At 47.1% G+C, this 19,407-nt stretch overlaps 1 protein-coding gene across 3 annotated transcripts in view; it reads left to right on the top strand.

Moving 5' to 3' along the window:
• Nucleotides 1-19,407, top strand: part of LOC123752355 (lachesin-like) — a 375,643-nt gene that overhangs the window by 314,930 nt on the left and 41,306 nt on the right. For all 3 annotated transcript variants that reach the window (XR_011224554.1, XM_069312820.1, XM_069312810.1), the window contains exon 5: nucleotides 4,081-4,251. Coding sequence is in view for 2 of the 3 variants with exons in the window: in XM_069312820.1 (XP_069168921.1) it covers nucleotides 4,081-4,251 (171 nt within the window). In the remaining variant the exon portion in view is untranslated. The remainder of the gene's footprint in view (nucleotides 1-4,080; nucleotides 4,252-19,407) is intronic.

The raw sequence follows: 19,407 nt of genomic DNA, 5'->3' as shown, positions 1-19,407 counted from the left end.
GTGTGTGTAGGTCTAAGAGTGAGAGGAGAGAGATCGCCCAGCCACGCTAAGGAGATGACCGGAAAGTCTGTCTCTAAATTATTACTGATACTTCACCTTAAAGGGACACAGCAAGCTAACTTTGGGCCCTTTTGTTTGGGATAGTAGGTGGATGGTGAGGTAGGTGGATGGTGAGGTAGGTGGGTGGTGAGGTAGGTGGGTGGTGAGGTAGGTGGCTGGTGAGGTAGGTGGATGGTGAGGTAGGTGGGTGGTGAGGTAGGTGGCTGGTGAGGTAGGTGGCTGGTGAGGTAGGTGGATGGTGAGGTAGGTGGGTGGTGAGGTAGGTGGCTGGTGAGGTAGGTGGGAGAACTGTAGTAATGTTAGATGGTTCGTCATGTGGTCAGATGAATGGTGAGATTGATTGATAGGTGGTTTTCGAGGTCGAAAGACGAGTGGTGGGTGGTGTCGTGCTGATAGAAATGTGGCCAGGTGGGCAGGTGGGTATAGTATAGAGGGCAGGTGGGTGGTAGAGTATCTGGGTGGCATGTGGGGTAAAAGGATTGGTGGATACTGTGTGTGTTCATAGAGAAACTAACGACCCTACCTTACCTTGAGGTGCTTCCGGGGCTTAGTGTCCCCGCGGCCCGGTCGTCGACCAGGCCTCCTGGTTGCTGGACTGACCCTACTGGAGGCTGACCCTACGTTGGAGGTAATTAGTGTGTGTGTCGGATTGTTCCATCTCTGGATGCTGTGATGCTTACTCCACCTAATGTGGCTTTTTTGCAAAGAGAAAGAAGTTATTTTTTCTTCATGAGCCAAACGGTCTCAACCCGTTGAGGCCGATAGGGTTATCTTTACGTTATCTTGAGATGATTTCGGGGGCTTAGCGTCCCCCACGGCCCGGTCCTCGACCAGGCCTTCTTTTTGTTATACACCCCCGAGGAAGCCGCCCGTAGTAGCTGTCTAACTCCTTGGTACGTACTTACTGCTAGCTGAACAGACGCATCAGGGCAAAAGAAACTCCGCCTATTTGTTTCCGCCTCCGCCGGGGATCGAACCCACACACAAAACATTATGTCTTACCACTCCCATTATTTTTGGCTTATTTTGCGTTTATTATTCAGTTAAAAGTTTGTGAATACTATGGAAGGTTAAAAGTTGTGGAGCTCTTAGAGCTCCTCACCTTCCAGACAGGAACTGAGGACACAACAGGCGTTTCCCCTTTGGTTCGCCACACTGACATGCTGAAACTAGCAGCTTTTTGGTCTCTGGTTGTGTCATTGAGCCTAGAACCCAATTCTCTGAGAAAATTGGAATTGGGTTGTCTTAGAGCTTCACTACTCTAACACGGCGACATCACCAGAGTGGGTGACATCACCAGAGTGGGTAACATCACCAGAGTGGGCGATATCGCCAGAGTGGGTGACATCACCAGAGTGGGTGACATCACCAGAGTGGGCGACATCACCAGAGTGGGTGACATCACCAGAGTGGGCGACATCACCCGAGTGGGTGACATCACCAGAGTGGGCGACATCACCAGAGTGGGTGACATCACCAGAGTGGGTGACATCACCAGAGTGGGTGACATCACCAGAGTGGGCGATATCGCCAGAGTGGGTGACATCACCAGAGTGGGTGACATCACCAGAGTGGGTGACATCACCAGAGTGGGCGACATCACCAGAGTGGGTGACATCACCAGAGTGGGTGACATCACCAGAGTGGGCGACATCACCAGAGTGGGTGACATCACCAGAGTGGGTGACATCACCAGAGTGGGCGACATCACCAGAGTGGGTGACATCACCAGAGTGGGTAACATCACTAGAGTGGGTAACATCTTGAGGTCATCTTGAGATGATTTCGGGGCTTTAGTGTCCCAGCGGCCCGGTCCTCGACCAGGCCTCCACCCCCAGGAAGCAGCCCGTAACAGCTGATTAACACCCAGGTACCTATTTTACTGCTAGGTAACAGTGGATGGGACATCACCGGAGTAGGTGACATCACCAGAGTGGGTGACATCACCAGAGTGGGTGACATCACCAGAGTGGGCGACATCACCAGAGTGGGCGACATCACCAGAGTGGGCGACATCACATCAACATCTCGTCTAAAACGCATTAGACCCTCCAAATGTCTATCATACTCTCCCTCTGAGGAACAAAACGGGGAGTATATCTCTGTGTATTTGGCCATGTATACATGCGTTGTGCGTATACATGTGTTGCGTGTATACATGTGTTGCGTGTATATATTCCTCTAGAAGTCATGTTTAGGCATCAACTGTGTTTATTGGATAAAACAGTGTTACCACTGCTGTTAAAATACATGACCCGAGGGTTCAAATGGCGCCATTATTTAAACACAAATGCTAAAAATAACTCACTCGGTTATGAATCCATAGTGAATGTCGGGAGTGATAGTGATGATGTCACTATTACCATCAGTCATAATATCAATAATGATCACTGTTAAGTATGTACTCAATCCCCCGATATTGTATGGTTCACGCAGACAAAACACGATCATTGAATTGGTGCGCATTGAAGGTACAACCCTGGAAACACAAACCGAAACTGTCTCTATTTTCCGCTTATTAAAACTTGTAATAAAGTTGTTACATCTTGGCTTAACGTGTTTATGACGTATTAGAACGTTGTTACAACTTGCTATATTGGTTGTTATAACTGGTTAGGTGGTGGTAAAACTTGTTCGAACGTTGTATCAACGTCGTAGTTTCGGTGTGTGTTTGGCGGGAATTAGCGTACTGTTTTTGTTTTTTGATAATTATATTAATACAGTATTTCCACCATCTTAACAGAAATCTAAACTTTTGTTTGTAAGGTTTTTGATAAATAGTAGTTTTAATAAGTTTATTTTCTGTGAATTCCCTCTCAAAAAGAGTCAAAAAATACTTTTTTTGTATTAATTTATCAGTTGGTCTACATTAACTAATTATGTCGCATTATTTACGGAATCGACTAATCTGTTATAAAAAAAAAAGTATCGGTGGGTTAAGTGGGATGTTTGGGTTCGTGAGTTTCTGGTTAAATGGAAAAGTTATATTTCTCACGGAGTGGAAAATCGGGAAGACAGGCTGGGATATCAGTCTTGATTTACAACCACCCCCCCCCCCCCTCCCTCAAAAAAACTCCTCGCATTTTTCACAAAGGTTTGGGTCTTTATGGAAGTAAATATTTTACAGTCGCATTTAATGTGTTTTTTGTTTCTTGAACAAGAACATCTTTCCCTACAATTGAGATAAAATATCTGTGCTTTATGCGTTTTAATGTTCAACTTAAATCATAAATTCTTTTAAAACTTCTCTACTTATAATTTTCATACACATTAATTCTTATTTCTGTAATAAATACTCATTTGAAAAATATGTTTCAGTGGTAGAGACGCCTCTCTACCATCCATCCCTGAACTGAGAAACCCCCCTAAAGAGGGTTGCCTCTGCAACAAATGATCTGTTCCCCTTCTCTGTGCCTCTACAACAGCCTGTCTCCCCTCTATGCCTCTACAACAGCCGGTCTCCCCTCTATGCCTCTACAAAACAGCCTGTCTCCCCCTGTATGCCTCTACAACAGCTTGTCTTCTCTCTATGCCTCTACAACAGCCTGTCTCCCCTCTATGCCTCTACAACAGCCGGTCTCCCCTCTATGCCTCTACAACAGCCTGTCTCCTTTCTGTGCCTCTACGACAGCCTGTCTCCCCTCTATGCCTCTACAAAACAGCCTGTCTCCCCCTCTATGCCTCTACAACAGCTTGTCTTCTCTCTATGCCTCTACAACAGCCTGTCTCCCCTCTATGCCTCTACAACAGCCGGTCTCCCCTCTATGCCTCTACAACAGCCTGTCTCTCCTCTATGTCTCCACACGAAGATTCTTTGCCCTCGTATTTCTGTCTGCCATAACAGACCCATACGGAACCCGCTATGTCGCTAATATCGCCTTCCCCACATACCTTGAGGTGCTTCCAGGGCTTAGCGTCCCCGCGGCCCGGTCGTCGACCAGGCCTCCCCCATGACCCCATTCCCTGCCCCCATCAACACATGACCTTGTGACCTCCATGTGACCGTCTCTCCCCTCACAGTGCCGCCCAACATCCTGGACGAGGAGACCAGCACGGACGTGGAGGTGAACGAGGACTCTCCGGCGCAGCTGCGGTGTGGCGCCGAGGGCTACCCGGCCCCAGAGATACGCTTCAAGAGGGAGGATGGCGTTGGGATACGCTACGCCGCCAACGGCATCAGCGGCGCTGTCGGTAAGCTCTCACTCCCTCACTTCATGTACCTTGTGGTGATGTCGGGGATCAACGTCCCCGCGGCCCGGTCTTTGTCCAAACCACCTTCCGTCCGTCCTTCCGTCACTTGATCATTCTCCCGCTCACGGAATCAGCGATCGGCGAGACCAAAACGTGCAGTGTACGACCAATTATTTGCATTTCTTGGGCTTGTTTGTATATCCAATTTCTCCCCACCTTGCCACTTTCCCAAAATATCTTGTATGTCGTGATCATAGTCCCTGTTTCTTCTCTCAACCTGGGTTGTGAGTTGTACTTTCTTTAGCCTATCCTCATAGCTTAGCCCTCCTTGGCCTGGTACTTGTTGTAAACCTTTGTAATTATACAATGTTTGGCTTTATGCTTCACAAGGTGGGGATACCAGTCCGGTGCTGCGTATTTCACTACGGTGATGTTAGTTGTGTCTGATGATAATATTTGTATCGGCAATGGTACCTTATAGAAATGGCCATTATAGAGCCTATAAGTCTCGTAATGGGAAAAATCACAGGAGCCAAAGCTTTAAAACAGTCAACGCAGCCACAACAGAACCATAATAGAGCAACAACAGTCATACAATAGTCATACAACAGAGCCATAACACAGTTAAAACAGAACCGTAAAATCCGTGCAATAGCCACAACAGAGCCACAACAGCCATACAACAGTCATACAACCGAGCCACAACAGCCATACAAGTCATGCAACAGTGCCACAACAGCCATACAACAGTCATACAACAGCCATACAACAGTCACAACAGAACCATAACAACCATGCAACAGCCAAAGAACAGAGCCACAACAGTCATACAACAGAGCCACAACAGTCATACAACAGTCATAACAGAAATACAGAGCTTCTGCAGAATTAAGATAGAGCCACAGGTCTCTCCCCGGCAGGTGTGCCCAATAACTTTAGTTAACCCCCCCCCCTGTTTCCAACCACAAAGGAGCCCAGTTTGATGCTGTAATTAGTGTATCAAAATTATGTAAAATCCTATTTGTATCTGAGAGAAGCTTGTGTTAATTTAGTTTTTTTTTATTCTCTCTTTGCATGTAATTCATATCAAGGTTTAATTGTTTGTCCACTCAAAAACTGAGGGTTGAGATCCGTATATATGTACGAGCGCAAAGCTTTTGTAGATGAAAGCGCTGCTGTGTGATGAGGCTTTGTGATCTTTGGTGTGTGTGTGTGTGTGTGTGTGTGTGTGTGTGTGTGTGTGTGTGTGTGTGTGTGTGTGTGTATTCACCTAGTTGTATTCATTTAGTTGTGCTTGCGGGGGTTGAACTCTGCCCTTTCGGCCCGCCTCTCAACTGTCAATCAACTGTTACTAACTACTATTTTGTGTGTGTGTGTGTGTGTGTGTGTGTGTGTGTGTGTGTGTGTGTGTGTGTGTGTGTGTGTGTGTGTGTGTGTGTGTGTGTGTGTGTGTGTGATCTTTGGTATGTGTGTGTATCCGAAAGCCAGCCTGTTTATCCCATTAAGGTGTTTCTAATTGTTTGATTGTAGAAGCCAATTTTTTCTTATATGTGATGAAACCAGCTATAACGCTGATTTAGGTAAAAAAAATATATTAATGCTGGTAATATTCGTCTGGCGCTTAGTACAAACTCCTATACATATTTAGGTATGACATGTGTAAATGAGTTAACTATAATCATTCCAATAAACTCCTGCGTCTTTCCAAACATTCTTGACACTTGAAATATCACCTAAAATTGAATGTAGGAATTGTTGGTAGCTGTAGTCCATCAACAAGACGGAACCTGCCTCATTTCACCCATAAAAAGCTTGCTGCAAGGTAGAACAAATCCACAAGGTTCGTGACGAGGATTCGAACCTGCGTCCGGGAGGATCTCAGACACTGCCTTAATCGACTGAGCTACGACAGGGTAAAAGAGTTGAAACCGAAGTTCTACTGAACTTACTGGATCATTTGATGCATCACGTTAGTGTGATCTCTGTGTGTCTTGCAAGGAAGGGAGCCGGTCGGCCGAGCGGACAGCATGCGGGACTTGTGATCCTGTGGTCCCGGGTTCGATCCCGGGCGCCGGCGAGAAACAATGGGCAGAGTTTCTTTCACCCTATGCCCCTGTTACCTAGCAGTAAAATAGGTACCTGGGTGTTAGTCAGGTGTCACGGGCTGCTTCCTGGGGGTGGAGGCCTGGTCGAGGACCGGGCCGCGGGGACACTAAAAGCCCCGAAATCATCTCAAGATAACCTCAAGAAGGTTCTTCAGAATATTTTGTTTTTCACTGTGATACTTCTCCTATGAGAAGTGAATGTCCGGTTCCATTGTGTCTCTTCTGGTCTAGAGAAAATATCAACGTTTAATTGATGAAACAAACGTTGGTGAGCACTTTAAGTATCGTGCCTCCTCTCAAACTAAGTCTCCTCCATTTGGCCTAACCCTCACGTGGCTGTCAGCCTGGCATGGAAAATGCAGCACATCTCAAATATATCATCTTTCGCCTTTAAAGTTCCAGGCGACTATAGCCGCTAGATTTAAAAAAAAAATTACCAGAAAATGAGCCGTCGACGGTTACAACATTCAAAAGTAACGGTTCCAACTTTAAAAAGTAACAGTTCTTACTGTAAAATGTAACGGTTCACATACAACTTCGTTTTCTATGCATCAGACTATAGGTGGGGTTGCTTGGGTTCGTGCGTTTCTGGTTAGATTAGGAGGTTGGATTGTTTACGGAGTGGCAAATCAAGAGAACGGGCTACTAATATATCGATTTGTCTGGCTTAAAAGGGCTTAAAAGGGCCTCAAGTAGCCTTTGTTGGGCACCAAGGTCGAGCGCCCTTACCTTGTGATGCAGGACACCTGCTACACCTGTTCACCCACCTGCCACAGCTGTACACCCATACACGCCCCACCCAGCCACTCATTCCCCCATCACTCTAAACTTTTCCCCCATTCCCCCAGACTCAAATTCTCTCTCGTTACGCCCGTGAAAACATGTATCCGTTAGAGAGAGAGAGAGAGAGAGAGAGAGAGAGAGAGAGAGAGAGAGAGAGAGAGAGAGAGAGAGAGAGAGAGAGAGAGAGAGAGAGAGAGGACTGGGGTATGGAGGAGAGGGAAGATGGAAATAAAAAAGGCGGAGATGGGAAAGGTAGAATTAGTTTAAGGCGTGTCGGTTGGAAGAGGAGGTCGTCTGGAAGAGGGATATCACCCCCTTCCTACCCCCCCCCCCTACGGGGCTATGGAAAAGGGGGAAGGGGGCAACTAACGACGAGGAAACGGGAGATTTGTGAGAAGGGGGGGGACGAAAGGGAAAGAGGGGGGGCAGTATCGTCCTGAGTAGGCGGAATAGAGGAGGAAAGGAGAGTGTCAAGAGGAATGGTAATGATGTAAACAAGACTGTGAGAGTCGCTGAGGCTGGGTGGAAGAGAGATGCTGGGTGGAAGAGAGATGCTGGGTGGAAGAGAGATGCTGGGTGAGAGAGACGAGCTGGGTGGAAGAGACGAGCTGGGTGGAAGAGAGATGCTGGGTGGAAGAGAGATGCTGGGTGGAAGAGAGATGCTGGGTGGAAGAGGGCTGCTGGGTGCATGGGGAAGAGAGATGCTGGGTGGAAGAGAGATGCTGGGTGGAAGAGGGCTGCTGGGTGCATGGGGAAGAGAGATGCTGGGTGGAAGAGAGATGCTGGGTGGAAGAGGGCTGCTGGGTGCATGGGGAAGAGAGATGCTGGGTGGAAGAGAGATGCTGGGTGGAAGAGAGATGCTGGGTGGAAGAGGGCTGCTGGGTGGAAGAGAGATGCTGGGTGGAAGAGGGCTGCTGGGTGGAAGAGAGATGCTGGGTGGAAGAGGGCTGCTGGGTGGAAGAGGGCTGCTGGGTGCATGGGGAAGAGAGATGCTGGGTGGAAGAGAGATGCTGGGTGGAAGAGAGATGCTGGGTGGAAGAGGGCTGCTGGGTGCATGGGGAAGAGAGATGCTGGGTGGAAGAGAGATGCTGGGTGGAAGAGAGATGCTGGGTGGAAGAGGGCTGCTGGGTGGAAGAGAGATGCTGGGTGGAAGAGGGCTGCTGGGTGGAAGAGAGATGCTGGGTGGAAGAGGGCTGCTGGGTGGAAGAGAGATGCTGGGTGGAAGAGACGAGCTGGGTGGAAGAGGGCTGCTGGGTGCATGGGGAAGAGAGAAGGCAATATAAAAAATAAAAGAGAGGACACAACAAGAGAAAAGGGAGTAGCGAGAGGGGTGGAAGGGAGGAGGAGGAGGTCGCTTTGAGGTGACGGGAAAGGGGGGTTTGGAAGGGGAGGACGGGAAAGGGGGGGGGGGTCAAGAGTGACGGGGCGGTTTACGAGTCCCGTGGGAGAGTCGAGGACAGGATTGGAGCACCACGTTGGTGGTGATGTGACGAAAAATACTGTCTGCTGTCTGCGGCGCCCTCTTCTTAAAGTAATGTAAAGATGAGCTTGCTCTTTATCTTCTATATTTAACAAATCAATAGATTTTTGGTCATTTCGTTTCTTTATTATGCACCCCATACCCCCCCTCCCGTGGCCGGTTATCTTGAGGTTATCTTGAGATGATTTCGGGGCTTAGTGTCCCCGCAGCCCAGTCCTCGACCAGGCCTCCACCCCCAGGAAGCAACCCGTGACAGCTGACTAACACCCAGGTACCTATTTTACTGCTAGGTAACAGGGGCAAAGGGTGAAAGAAACTCTGCCCATTGTTTCTCGCCGGCGCCTGGGATCGAACCCAGGACCACAGGATCACAAGTCCCGCGTGCTGTCCGCTCGGCCGACCGGCTCCCATTGGGAAGGGAGCCGTGGTGCAAAATGCTACACAGGAACATAATGGCATCAGATTCGATCAAAGTAACAGAATCGTGGAGTGTTGAAAACCTTTATGCAAGGAGATGAATAACTTGCATCATAACATCAGCCAATTAATGTATATTATAAGAAAATTGTTCGAATCAGTAATTGAAAAAACTTCAAAACTTCAAACTTCAAAAAACACCTTGACTTCCGTAAACTCTTCGATACTATGCATAATAAAATACTTGTGTTATAGTGTTAAGAGACACATGCTATTGGGAAGGGAAGAGAAGTGAAGGTATTCTTAGTTGGATTAGGACATGACTATTTTAAACTAAACAAACAATTTCCTTTGAAACCTTCTGGTAAATCCAAGCGGGACATGTTGCAATGTCCCAGGGCTATATCCTGGGGGACACTGTTGCAATGTCCCAGGGCTATATCCTGGGGGACACTGTTGCAATGTCCCAGGGCTATATCCTGGGGGACACTGTTGCAATGTCCCAGGGCTATATCCTGGGGGACACTGTTGCAATGTCCCAGGGCTATATCCTGGGGGACACTGTTGCAATGTCCCAGGGCTATATCCTTGGGGACACTGTTGCAATGTCCCAGGGCTATATCCTGGGGAACACTGTTGCAATGTCCCAGGGCTATATCCTGGGGGACAATGTTGCAATGTCCCAGGGCTATATCCTGGGGGACACTGTTGCAATGTCCCAGGGCTATATCCTGGGGGACACTGTTGCAATGTCCCAGGGCTATATCCTGGGGGACAATGTTGCAATGTCTCAGGGCTATAATCTGGGGGACACTGTTGCAATGTCCCAGGGCTATATCCTGGGGGACAATGTTGCAATGTCTCAGGGCTATAATCTGGGGGACACTGTTGCAATGTCCCAGGGCTATATTCTGGGACAATTGTTAATTGGCGTATATGTATATATACGTGATATAAACACATTATGGGAGAACAACGGTTGCACACTTTGCTCACAACAAAAAAGGGCGGGAATTAATAGATTCGGGTGAGTGCTAAAGCTATAGAAGATTAAGATAAACTTTTAAGATTGAGTAATGATAGGCGGCAGATATAGAATTTAATGCTGACAAAAGCCAGGAGGGTTACGGGCCTGGGGTAGTGAAGATAGTTCCCGGGCTTCAGGTGGAGAATGTTGCCATCGGTAAATCTGAATGCGAAAAGGTACGGTTGCAAATAAATGAAAGTACCCATCAGGACTTCTGCAATATCCCCCTGTTCTTGTTTTTTTGTTTAGCCCAACCCAGCTATCCCAGATGGGATATTCATACAACTCATCCCCCAGTCATCATCCCCCCCCCCCTCCATCTCTCACCAGGCATCAGGTATCCCAGCACATGCCATCCCACATCCCAAGCACAACCAGCCCCGCCGGCTTGACCCCTCCCCCGCCGGTGATTGAACGGTTAGTTTACAAAAACCTGGACGTGAGGCGATGAGTCCCCAGTGAGCTGGTGCGGAAAGTTAGAAGGGAGGGGGGGGTGAGTGGGCGTGAGGGGGGGGGGGGTGTGAGGGGGAATGAGGGGGTGGGGGATTTGGGAGTTGTGTGCCCAAAGGGGGAAAGGGGGAGAGAGAGAGAGAGGGTCACGGCTACGGACAGGGAGGCAGAAGATACTAATTTACGAAAGGCGGCATTTAGGAGATCATTCCAAAAACGGAGAGAGTTGGGAGTCACGGCGGCTCGAGTAGGGTGTGTACACAAGACGACGACCTCCTGGGCTCGATCCCAGGCGCCGACGAGAAACAATGGGCAGAGTTTCTTTCACCCTATGACCCTGTTACCTAGCAATAAAATAGGTGCCTGGGAGTTAGTCAGCTGTCACGGGCTACTTCCTGGGGGTGGAGGCCTGGTCGAGGACCGGGCCGCGGGGACACTAAAAAGCCCCGAAATCATCTCAAGATAACCTCAAGAAGATCTCAAGATAACGAGGCCAGTTTTGGAACTGCACCTCTAAATATGTGATGCTGAACCCCCCTCTCCAAGATCAAGAGGCGTATAGGATGATCTAGATAAATTACAAGCACTCAAGTGTCCATTGCTGGTCGACTGATGGTAGCGGGAGTGTGGCTGCAGAGGTCGGTTGTTGTTCCGTCAGAGAGTGGTTGGGGACGTTGTTCACCTGAACGCAAGTAACAATCTGGTGCAACAGCCTGGTGTAACAATCTGGTGCAACAGCCTGGTGTAACAATCTGGTGCAACAGCCTGGTGTAACAATCTGGTGCTATTGGAGGTCTAAGTCCCAAAAGACCCCACCCCCCTCAGGCTAGAACAAATAGGAAGAGGGAGAGGAAGACAGGAAGGGACGGATGTGAAGGAAGGGACGGGTGTGAAGGGACGGGTGTGAAGGGACGGGTGTGAAGGGACGGGTGTGAAGGGACGGGTGTGAAGGGACGGGTGTGAAGGGACGGGTGTGAAGGAAGGGACGGGTGTGAAGGGACGGGTGTGAAGGAAGGGACGGGTGTGAAGGGACGTATGTGAAGGAAGGGACGTATGTGAAGGAAGGGACGTATGTGAAGGAAGGGACGGGTGTGAAGGAAGGGACGTATGTGAAGGAAGGGACGGGTGTGAAGGGACGGGTGTGAAGGGACGGGTGTGAAGGGACGGGTGTGAAGGGACGGGTGTGAAGGGACGGGTGTGAAGGGACGGGTGTGAAGGAAGGAACGTATTCACCTAGTTGTGCTTGTGGGGGTTGAGCTCTGTTCTTTCGGCCCGCCTCTCAACTGTCAATAAATCACCTGTTACTAACTACTATTTCCCCCCCCCTCCTCTCCCCCCCCCACACACACCCAGGAACCAGCCCTTAACAGCTGTGTATAACTCCCAGGTACCTATTTATTGCTAGATAAAAGTGGCATCAGGGTGAAAGAAACTCTGTCCTTAAGTTATCCACCATCGCCGGAGATCAAACCCGGACCCTAGGATCACGAGTCTAGAGCGCTGTCCACTCAGCTATCAGCCCCCCCCCCCCCCTGTGTCAGCAGAGGGAGGGGGGGGGAATGAGGACTAAGGCAGGATGGGAAGGGAGGAGTATTGTAGATGGAATGGTGTGATCAAGAGAGTGGAATAGACGAAGTCGTAAGGAAGAGTAGTGGGCAATGGAGAGGGGGGTTATAGGGGCGTAAAGAGAGGGAAATAGAGGAAAATGTGATAGTGGGTATGTTGGCAATTAAGGGGAAATTAAGGCTGTCTCGGTTGTTAGTAGGGAAAATTGAGACGATATGAGAGATAAGGAAGAGGGGAAGGGGCAGATGAGAGAATGGTCAAGAAGTAGGAGGAAGAGGAGGAAGGAAGGAGTGGTAATAGCTACAGCAGAGATAGTGAAGGGTCAATCTCTTGAGGAGCTACAGATTAAGGGGCGCTTGTCTAGATATGGGCTAAGGGATCAATGGAGAGAGATAAGAGGGCGCCCTGCTGTATCTTGTCTGCTGTGTCAAGTCTGTGTCTTGAAGAGGCACAGATTTGGGAAAGTTCTCCTGGTCACGACGTATTTCTGCTTCCTACTTCCTTAAGTGTAGCTTTTTTTTTTTTTTGTCTTTAAGGCCTCTATCCTCCATCTTTTACTCTGATGTTGCTCCCAGCTTCGTCCCTTATACTGTTCGTCGACTTCGAGGTGTTCAAAGTCTTTTTTCATCGGTAAGCGACGTATACAGTTGAGGTTATTTGACTGTACGCACGTATGCGTGCAGTCAAATAATAGGCTCGTGGGCTGTACTCCTTTCCTGATCTTCCCTTCTGAAGTCCAACCACTTGGGCTGGACGGCAGAGCGACGGTCTCGCTTCACGCAGGTCGGCATTCAATCTCCGACCGTCCAAGTGGATGCATGGACACCATTCCTGTCCTCCCCGTCCCATCCCAAATCCTTATTCTGACCGCTAACAAGTGTTATATAGTCGTAATGGCTTGGTGCTTCGTCCTCATAGTTTTAGTGCTGATCCTTGTCAACTTTAGTGATCTTGCAAGCCGAGGTTGCAGACAGAGTATGCATGGTTTTCATGACTGATCTGTTGGGATGGTGGCACCGTGGGCTTGTGTAACTTTGCAAGGATTGAGTCCTCTGGCGAAGACCGCCAAGTCAGCTTGGAATTACTGTGGTGGTATTGGGGACACTGTAGTGTAGCCAGCCTGTGTCATGTAATTCCCGGTGACTTCGATGGCTAGGATCACAGTAGCTACACCTTGGGCTAGGATCATAGTAGCTACACCTTGGGCTAGGATCATAGTAGCTACACCTTGGGCTAGGACCACAGTAGCTATACCTTGGGCTAGGACCACAGTAGCTATACCTTGGGCTAGGATCATAGTAGCTACACCTTGGGCTAGGATCATAGTAGCTACACCTTGGGCTAGGACCACAGTAGCTATACCTTGGGCTAGGACCACAGTAGCTATACCTTGGGCTAGGATCACAGTAGCTATACCTTGGGCTAGGATCACAGTAGCTATACCTTGGGCTAGAATGACAGCAGCTATACCTTGGGCTAGGATCACAGTAGCTATACCTTGGGCTAGGATCACAGCAGCTGTACCTTGGGCTAGGATCACAGTAGCTACACCTTGGGCTAGGATCACAGTAGCTATACCTTGAGCTAGGATGACAGCAGCTGTACCTTGGGCTAGGATCACAGAAGCTATACCTTGGGCAAGGATCACAGTAGCTATACCTTGGGCTAGGATCACAGTAGCTATACCTTGGGCTAGGATCACAGTAGCTATACCTTGGGCTAGGATCACAGTAGCTACACCTTGGGCTAGGATCACAGCAGCTATACCTTGGGCTAGGATCACAGCAGCTATACCTTGGGCTAGGATCACAGTAGCTATACCTTGGTCTAGGATCACAGTAGCTACACCTTTGAATAGGATCACAGTAGCTATACCTTGGGCTAGGATCACAGTAGCTATACCTTGGGCTAGTATCACAGTAGCTATACCTTGGGCTAGGATCACAGCAGCTATAACTTGGGCTAGGATCACAGCAACTGAATCTTGGGCTAGGTGTGGGTAGGGACTGTGTAGTGGGTGTGTGAGAGGTATAAATTGTGTATTATATCACGTGGTTTGTATACCTACCACTACTATCCACCACCCGACACCTTCTACCACCATCCATCACCATCTACCACCATCCATCACCATCTACCACCACCCAACACCATCTACCACCACCCGACACCATCTACCACCACCTAATATCATCTACCACCATCCATCACCATCTACCACCACCCGACACCATCTACCACCACCTGTTTCCTGGGCATGGCCTCGCCACCTGCACACAAAGTTAGTCTCCGGAATACCCAAAGTTATAATGAAAATATTTGATCTTTATAAATTCTCTCCGAAACTAAAATATTTCAAGCTGGTATATTTATTTTCTATAAAAAATAATGAAAAATTAGCTTATAAGTTTTCTCGACTAAAATTAGTCAGAATATTACACACACACATGCACGCACGCCCACACACACACACACACACACACACACACACACACACACACACACACACACACACACACACACACACACACACACACGCACACTTAAGAGGCGGGACCAAGAGCCAAAGGTCAACCCTCCATAACCACAACTAGGTGAGTATACAGTAGTAGGAGGAAGGATCCCACACAACCGACACAATCCCTGTAGGAGGGATCCTACAAGGGTTACAGAAGTAAGAGGCTGGACAAAGCATAGGGAACGTTTTTTCAGGCTAGGCTGGTATAACAAGGACAGAGATCGCCTGATAAAGATAGTGTTTACAAACGAGATCGCAAAGGAGGCAAATCTAGCAAGTAAGAGCCAGCTGTACCATATGAGGGGTTACAGGAAAGTATTCCTCCAAAGGGACATGACGAGGGAAGAGAGAGTAATGTCAGCAGAAGCAAGGAGGAAGCACAGGGAAAGAGGAGAGACCTAGGAAACCACAGCCCCCTAACTCGACAGTCCCAGAGGGGAGTGGGGAACTACCAACCAGCACCCCAGCAACCCCAGAGGAGAGAACAACACCCCCATCTTCCTCCCCATAGCAACTCCCCTTACCCTGAACCCTTCCTATCCCCATTCAAATGCTCATTCAACCCTCCCTCCCTCCCCCCCTCACCCCATACCCTCCCCGTCCCCTCCCTCCCCCCCTCACCCCATACCCTCCCCGTCCCCTCCCTCTTCACCCCCATTCCCTTCCTGTCCCCCCTTCCCTTGATCCCCCACCCCTCGTATGGTATGGAGTCCCGTACCCCATACCATTCACCCTACAAAGTTGGGTGAGGCTAGCCCCAAGCGTCTGGCCTCCAACTTTCGACAGACAGACAGACAGTCAGACACTCTCTTATATAGGCATAGATTATACACTTACATATATATATTAATTAAAACTAGTACTTTTATTTGTATTATTAAATTCATGTATTCGTGTCTTCATTTAAATATTTACTCAGCCAGAGTAGAATGACGACAACCAACTTTTTCCCCGGACTGCTGTGTTACTGCACTTGATACAGACATATTACCTCCGCCTGATTAGAATGTAATCTCGCAATTTCACAAACACACTCTGTAATTTTATATGTGGATTTTCTGAATTAAAACAAGCCGGACGCAGTTATTTTTTTTTTTCCACCCTCCCTGGTGATAATAGCCGGGAGAAGCGTCTAGTGAAGCTTGGATGTTGAAACCACGATGTTATCTTGAGGTTACAGCCCGAGGAAGCAGCTCGTGACAGCTGACTAACTCCCAGGTACCTATTTACTGGTAGGTAACAGGGGCCTCAGGTTGATAGAAACTCTGCCCATCGTTTCTCGCCGGCGCCCGGGATCGAATCCGGGAGCACAGGATCACGCGCCCAGTGTTCTGTCCGCTCAGCCACCGGCTCCAGGAGGGTGGTATTCACTGTACCATGCCCAGGAGTCCCGCGCTCCTCCGCCCTGAGACGACAGTGGTACCCTAGGGGAAAGATTTACGAAGCAGTTACGCAAGCACTTACGAACCTGTACATCTTTTCTCAATCTTTGGCAGCTTTGTTTACAATTATTAAACAGTTAATGAGCTCTGAAGCACCAGGAGGCTGTTTATAACAAGACCAACAGTTGATTGGGAAGTTTTCATGCTTGTAAACTGTTTATTATATGTAACCAAAGGCATCAAAGTTTGAGGAAAGATGTACATGTTCGTAAGTACTTGCGTAACTGCTTCGTGAATCTGGCCCCAGGTGTCCACCTCCAACCCGTCCTGCTAATAGAACGTCGCATTTCGACGTATACTCTACCTAAGGCCAAAAATCGTCGTACTAGAAAATGGAAGCGGCTCGCGAAATTGACGTACTGTCCCGTTTTCTGTTTTGGGTCCTCTGGTCGGGGTAGGATAAGGGCACTTTTCTACGACAGTTTCTTGATGTTATGAAAGCTTAGGAAGAAGTCTTATCTCCCACAGACAGGAGCATCGTGCTGTTCTGCCCTCAAGCTGATGGTCGTCCAAACTCCCTCCTGTCTCTTGAGGAGTCCTCATTCCTGTCTTCAATAGTCCTACCTCCTGTCTCTTCAGGAGTCCTCACTCCTGTCTCTTCAGGTGTAAACAACTGACGGAATCCAAATACGTCATTCTCCTTTTTGACACGCCTTCTGCTTTTGGGGCAGGGTAGAAATCAAGCTATCAATATTGGCCAGAAATGTTCGGTTTTTAAACCTCTGAGAAGGTGGTTGAGATTCAACATGTGGATCAAAGAGTGTTGGAACCGTTGAATTCATCACATGCGCGATCTTGTTTGTGTTCTCTCCGAGTTTGTTGTTGTTAATAGTCACACATACTCGGTCACAGCCTTGACTTTTTGCTCAATGTCTGAAGAAGTAGACCGCATAGTTTTACTCCATGTAAGGATTGGTAGAGTGCACGATCGGTGTTCCAGTCTTGGCCAGAAGATTGTGTACAGGCTGTCTATAAATTCAAAGAAAATTATCAATGCTTGTTGACTGCATTCAGCAGCACATTTTTTTCCAACCAAATTTAGTGAATGGGCAAAACATCCACTCATGTAGACCAGACCACACACTAGAAGATGAAGGGATGACGACGTTTCGACTGACGACACAATCGACTTGAGAATGGTCCAGGACGGACCGAAACGTCGTCGTCCCTTCACCTTCTAGTGTGTGTTCTGGTCTACAGACTTTAGCCACGGTATTGTGACTCATCGCCTGCACATCCACTCATGTTGTTAACATTGTCATAACGTTGACCACGAGCCTTCTCTATCACGGTCATTTACCTTTAAATTATCAAGAGAACTCTGAGCAAGCTGTACACCACCAAGACCTTCCATACCCAAATCTTTCACCTGGTCCAGAGGGCACGACAGTCAAGGTCTTGTGGTCCACATTACGTATATCCGGAGTAAAATCCAGTGAAACAATAACAAAATTTGTATTTCATCACGGATAATGTGATCCAGGATGATGGATCCAATGAGACTGATGAATGCCTTACTTGTTTTACGTAGGTATGATTTATGTTCCTTTATTTGCGTGATAATTTGTATGATAATTAAGAAATGGGTCAAACTTGGCCAGTAATTACCACCCCAAGTAATTTCCATTGTAAGGGAAGTCAACAGTTTCATCACTAGCACAAAATGAAGTTCCTTGTTCGGCTAAAGGCTTTACAACTTCAATTATTCGCACTAGAATTGTACGCCCAATATTGTTGTTCACTCTCCATTTCGTTTACAAGTTGGGAATCGATTCGTTCAACTTTGTTTTTGCGCATTGAAATTAAGGCTTGTGCAGATGAAGAGTCACAATAACGTGGCTGAAAAAATGTTGACCAAACCACACACTAGAAATTGAAGAGACACGTACACGACGACGTTTCTGTTCGTCCTGGACCATCAAGTTGATTGTGAATACTCAATCAACTTGATAATTTTCCAGGACGGACAAAACCGTCGTCGTCTCTTCAATTTCTAGTGTGTGGTTTGGTCAACATTAAAGCTTGTCTCTGGGAGGATTTTTTTTCGTGTCGAACATAAAGAGATTGCTTGCATTTTTCCCGTTATTAATACCCTCTTCACTGTTTGTTATGAATATCCTGAAGTCATAACGTGACACCGGAGACAAGAGAGGCTTCCTTTGCTTTCTGAACAGCATAACCAATTCTTGCATGTTCCTTATTTGTAGATTTATGAACATAAGTGAAATAAGACTTCTGACAAGTGCTGAGGTTTCATTTCGTTGTCATACAATCGCATGGATGAGGAAAAATCACTATATATATATATATATATATATATATATATATATATATATATATATATATATATATATATATATATATATATATATATATATATATATATATATATATATATATATATATATGTCGTACCTAGTAGCCAGAACGCACTTTTTGGCCTACTATGCAAGGCCCGATTTGCCTAATAAGCCAAGTTTTCCTGAATTAATATATTTTCTCTAATTTTTGTCTTATGAAATGATAAAGCTACCCATTTCATTATGTATGAGGTCAATTTTTTTTATTGGAGTTAAAATTAACGTAGATATATGACCGAACCTAACCAACCCTACCTAACCTAACCTATCCTATCTTTATAGGTTAGGTTAGGTTAGGTTAGGTAGCCGAAAAAGTTAGGTTAGGTTAGGTTAGGTAGGTTAGGTAGACGAAAAACAATTAATTCATGAAAACTTGGCTTATTAGGCAAATCGGGCCTTGCATAGTAGGCTGAGAAGTGCGTTCTGGCTACTAGGTACGACATATGTCTATATATATATATATATATATATATATATATATATATATATATATATATATATATATTTATATATATATATATATATATATATATATATATATATATATATATATATATATATATAATATGATTCTTACTCTCGTGTTGATTAAAGTATTGTCAATAGCACTGGATATTTTCATCTTGCCAATAACGAGTGCCGTATACTCAGTGTATGAAGCGATATTTTGTGAAATTTTCATTACCAGAGGAATGTTTCCATTACCTGTTTTAATTACAAGTGGCCGGTCGGTGTAGTCCGTCTGTTGGTCTGCTGTGTTGGCGGTGATGTTGTCTGCTGATGCCCCTCATAATCCAATTGTTTTTGCGGACGCTTGTGTGTCTAACTTTTTTTTTTTTGGGGGGGGGGGGAGAGTGGGGCTGTTGTTTAATGCTGCTATTGAGAGTCCCTGCTCCTGCTTGTTGGCTTTATTATTCATGCTTGTTGATAAGACTCCAGCCGGGGCTTTTGTTATTCATGTTCTCGGTACTTTTATTACTGCTTCTGTGTCCTCGTGCTCCTGCTGTT

Source organism: Procambarus clarkii, chromosome 7 (assembly GCF_040958095.1).
Source record: "Procambarus clarkii isolate CNS0578487 chromosome 7, FALCON_Pclarkii_2.0, whole genome shotgun sequence".
Classification (NCBI taxonomy): Eukaryota; Metazoa; Arthropoda; class Malacostraca; order Decapoda; family Cambaridae; genus Procambarus; species Procambarus clarkii.
The sequence above is the reverse complement of the archived record's forward strand: the minus strand, read 5'-3'. Positions and strand labels throughout refer to the sequence as shown.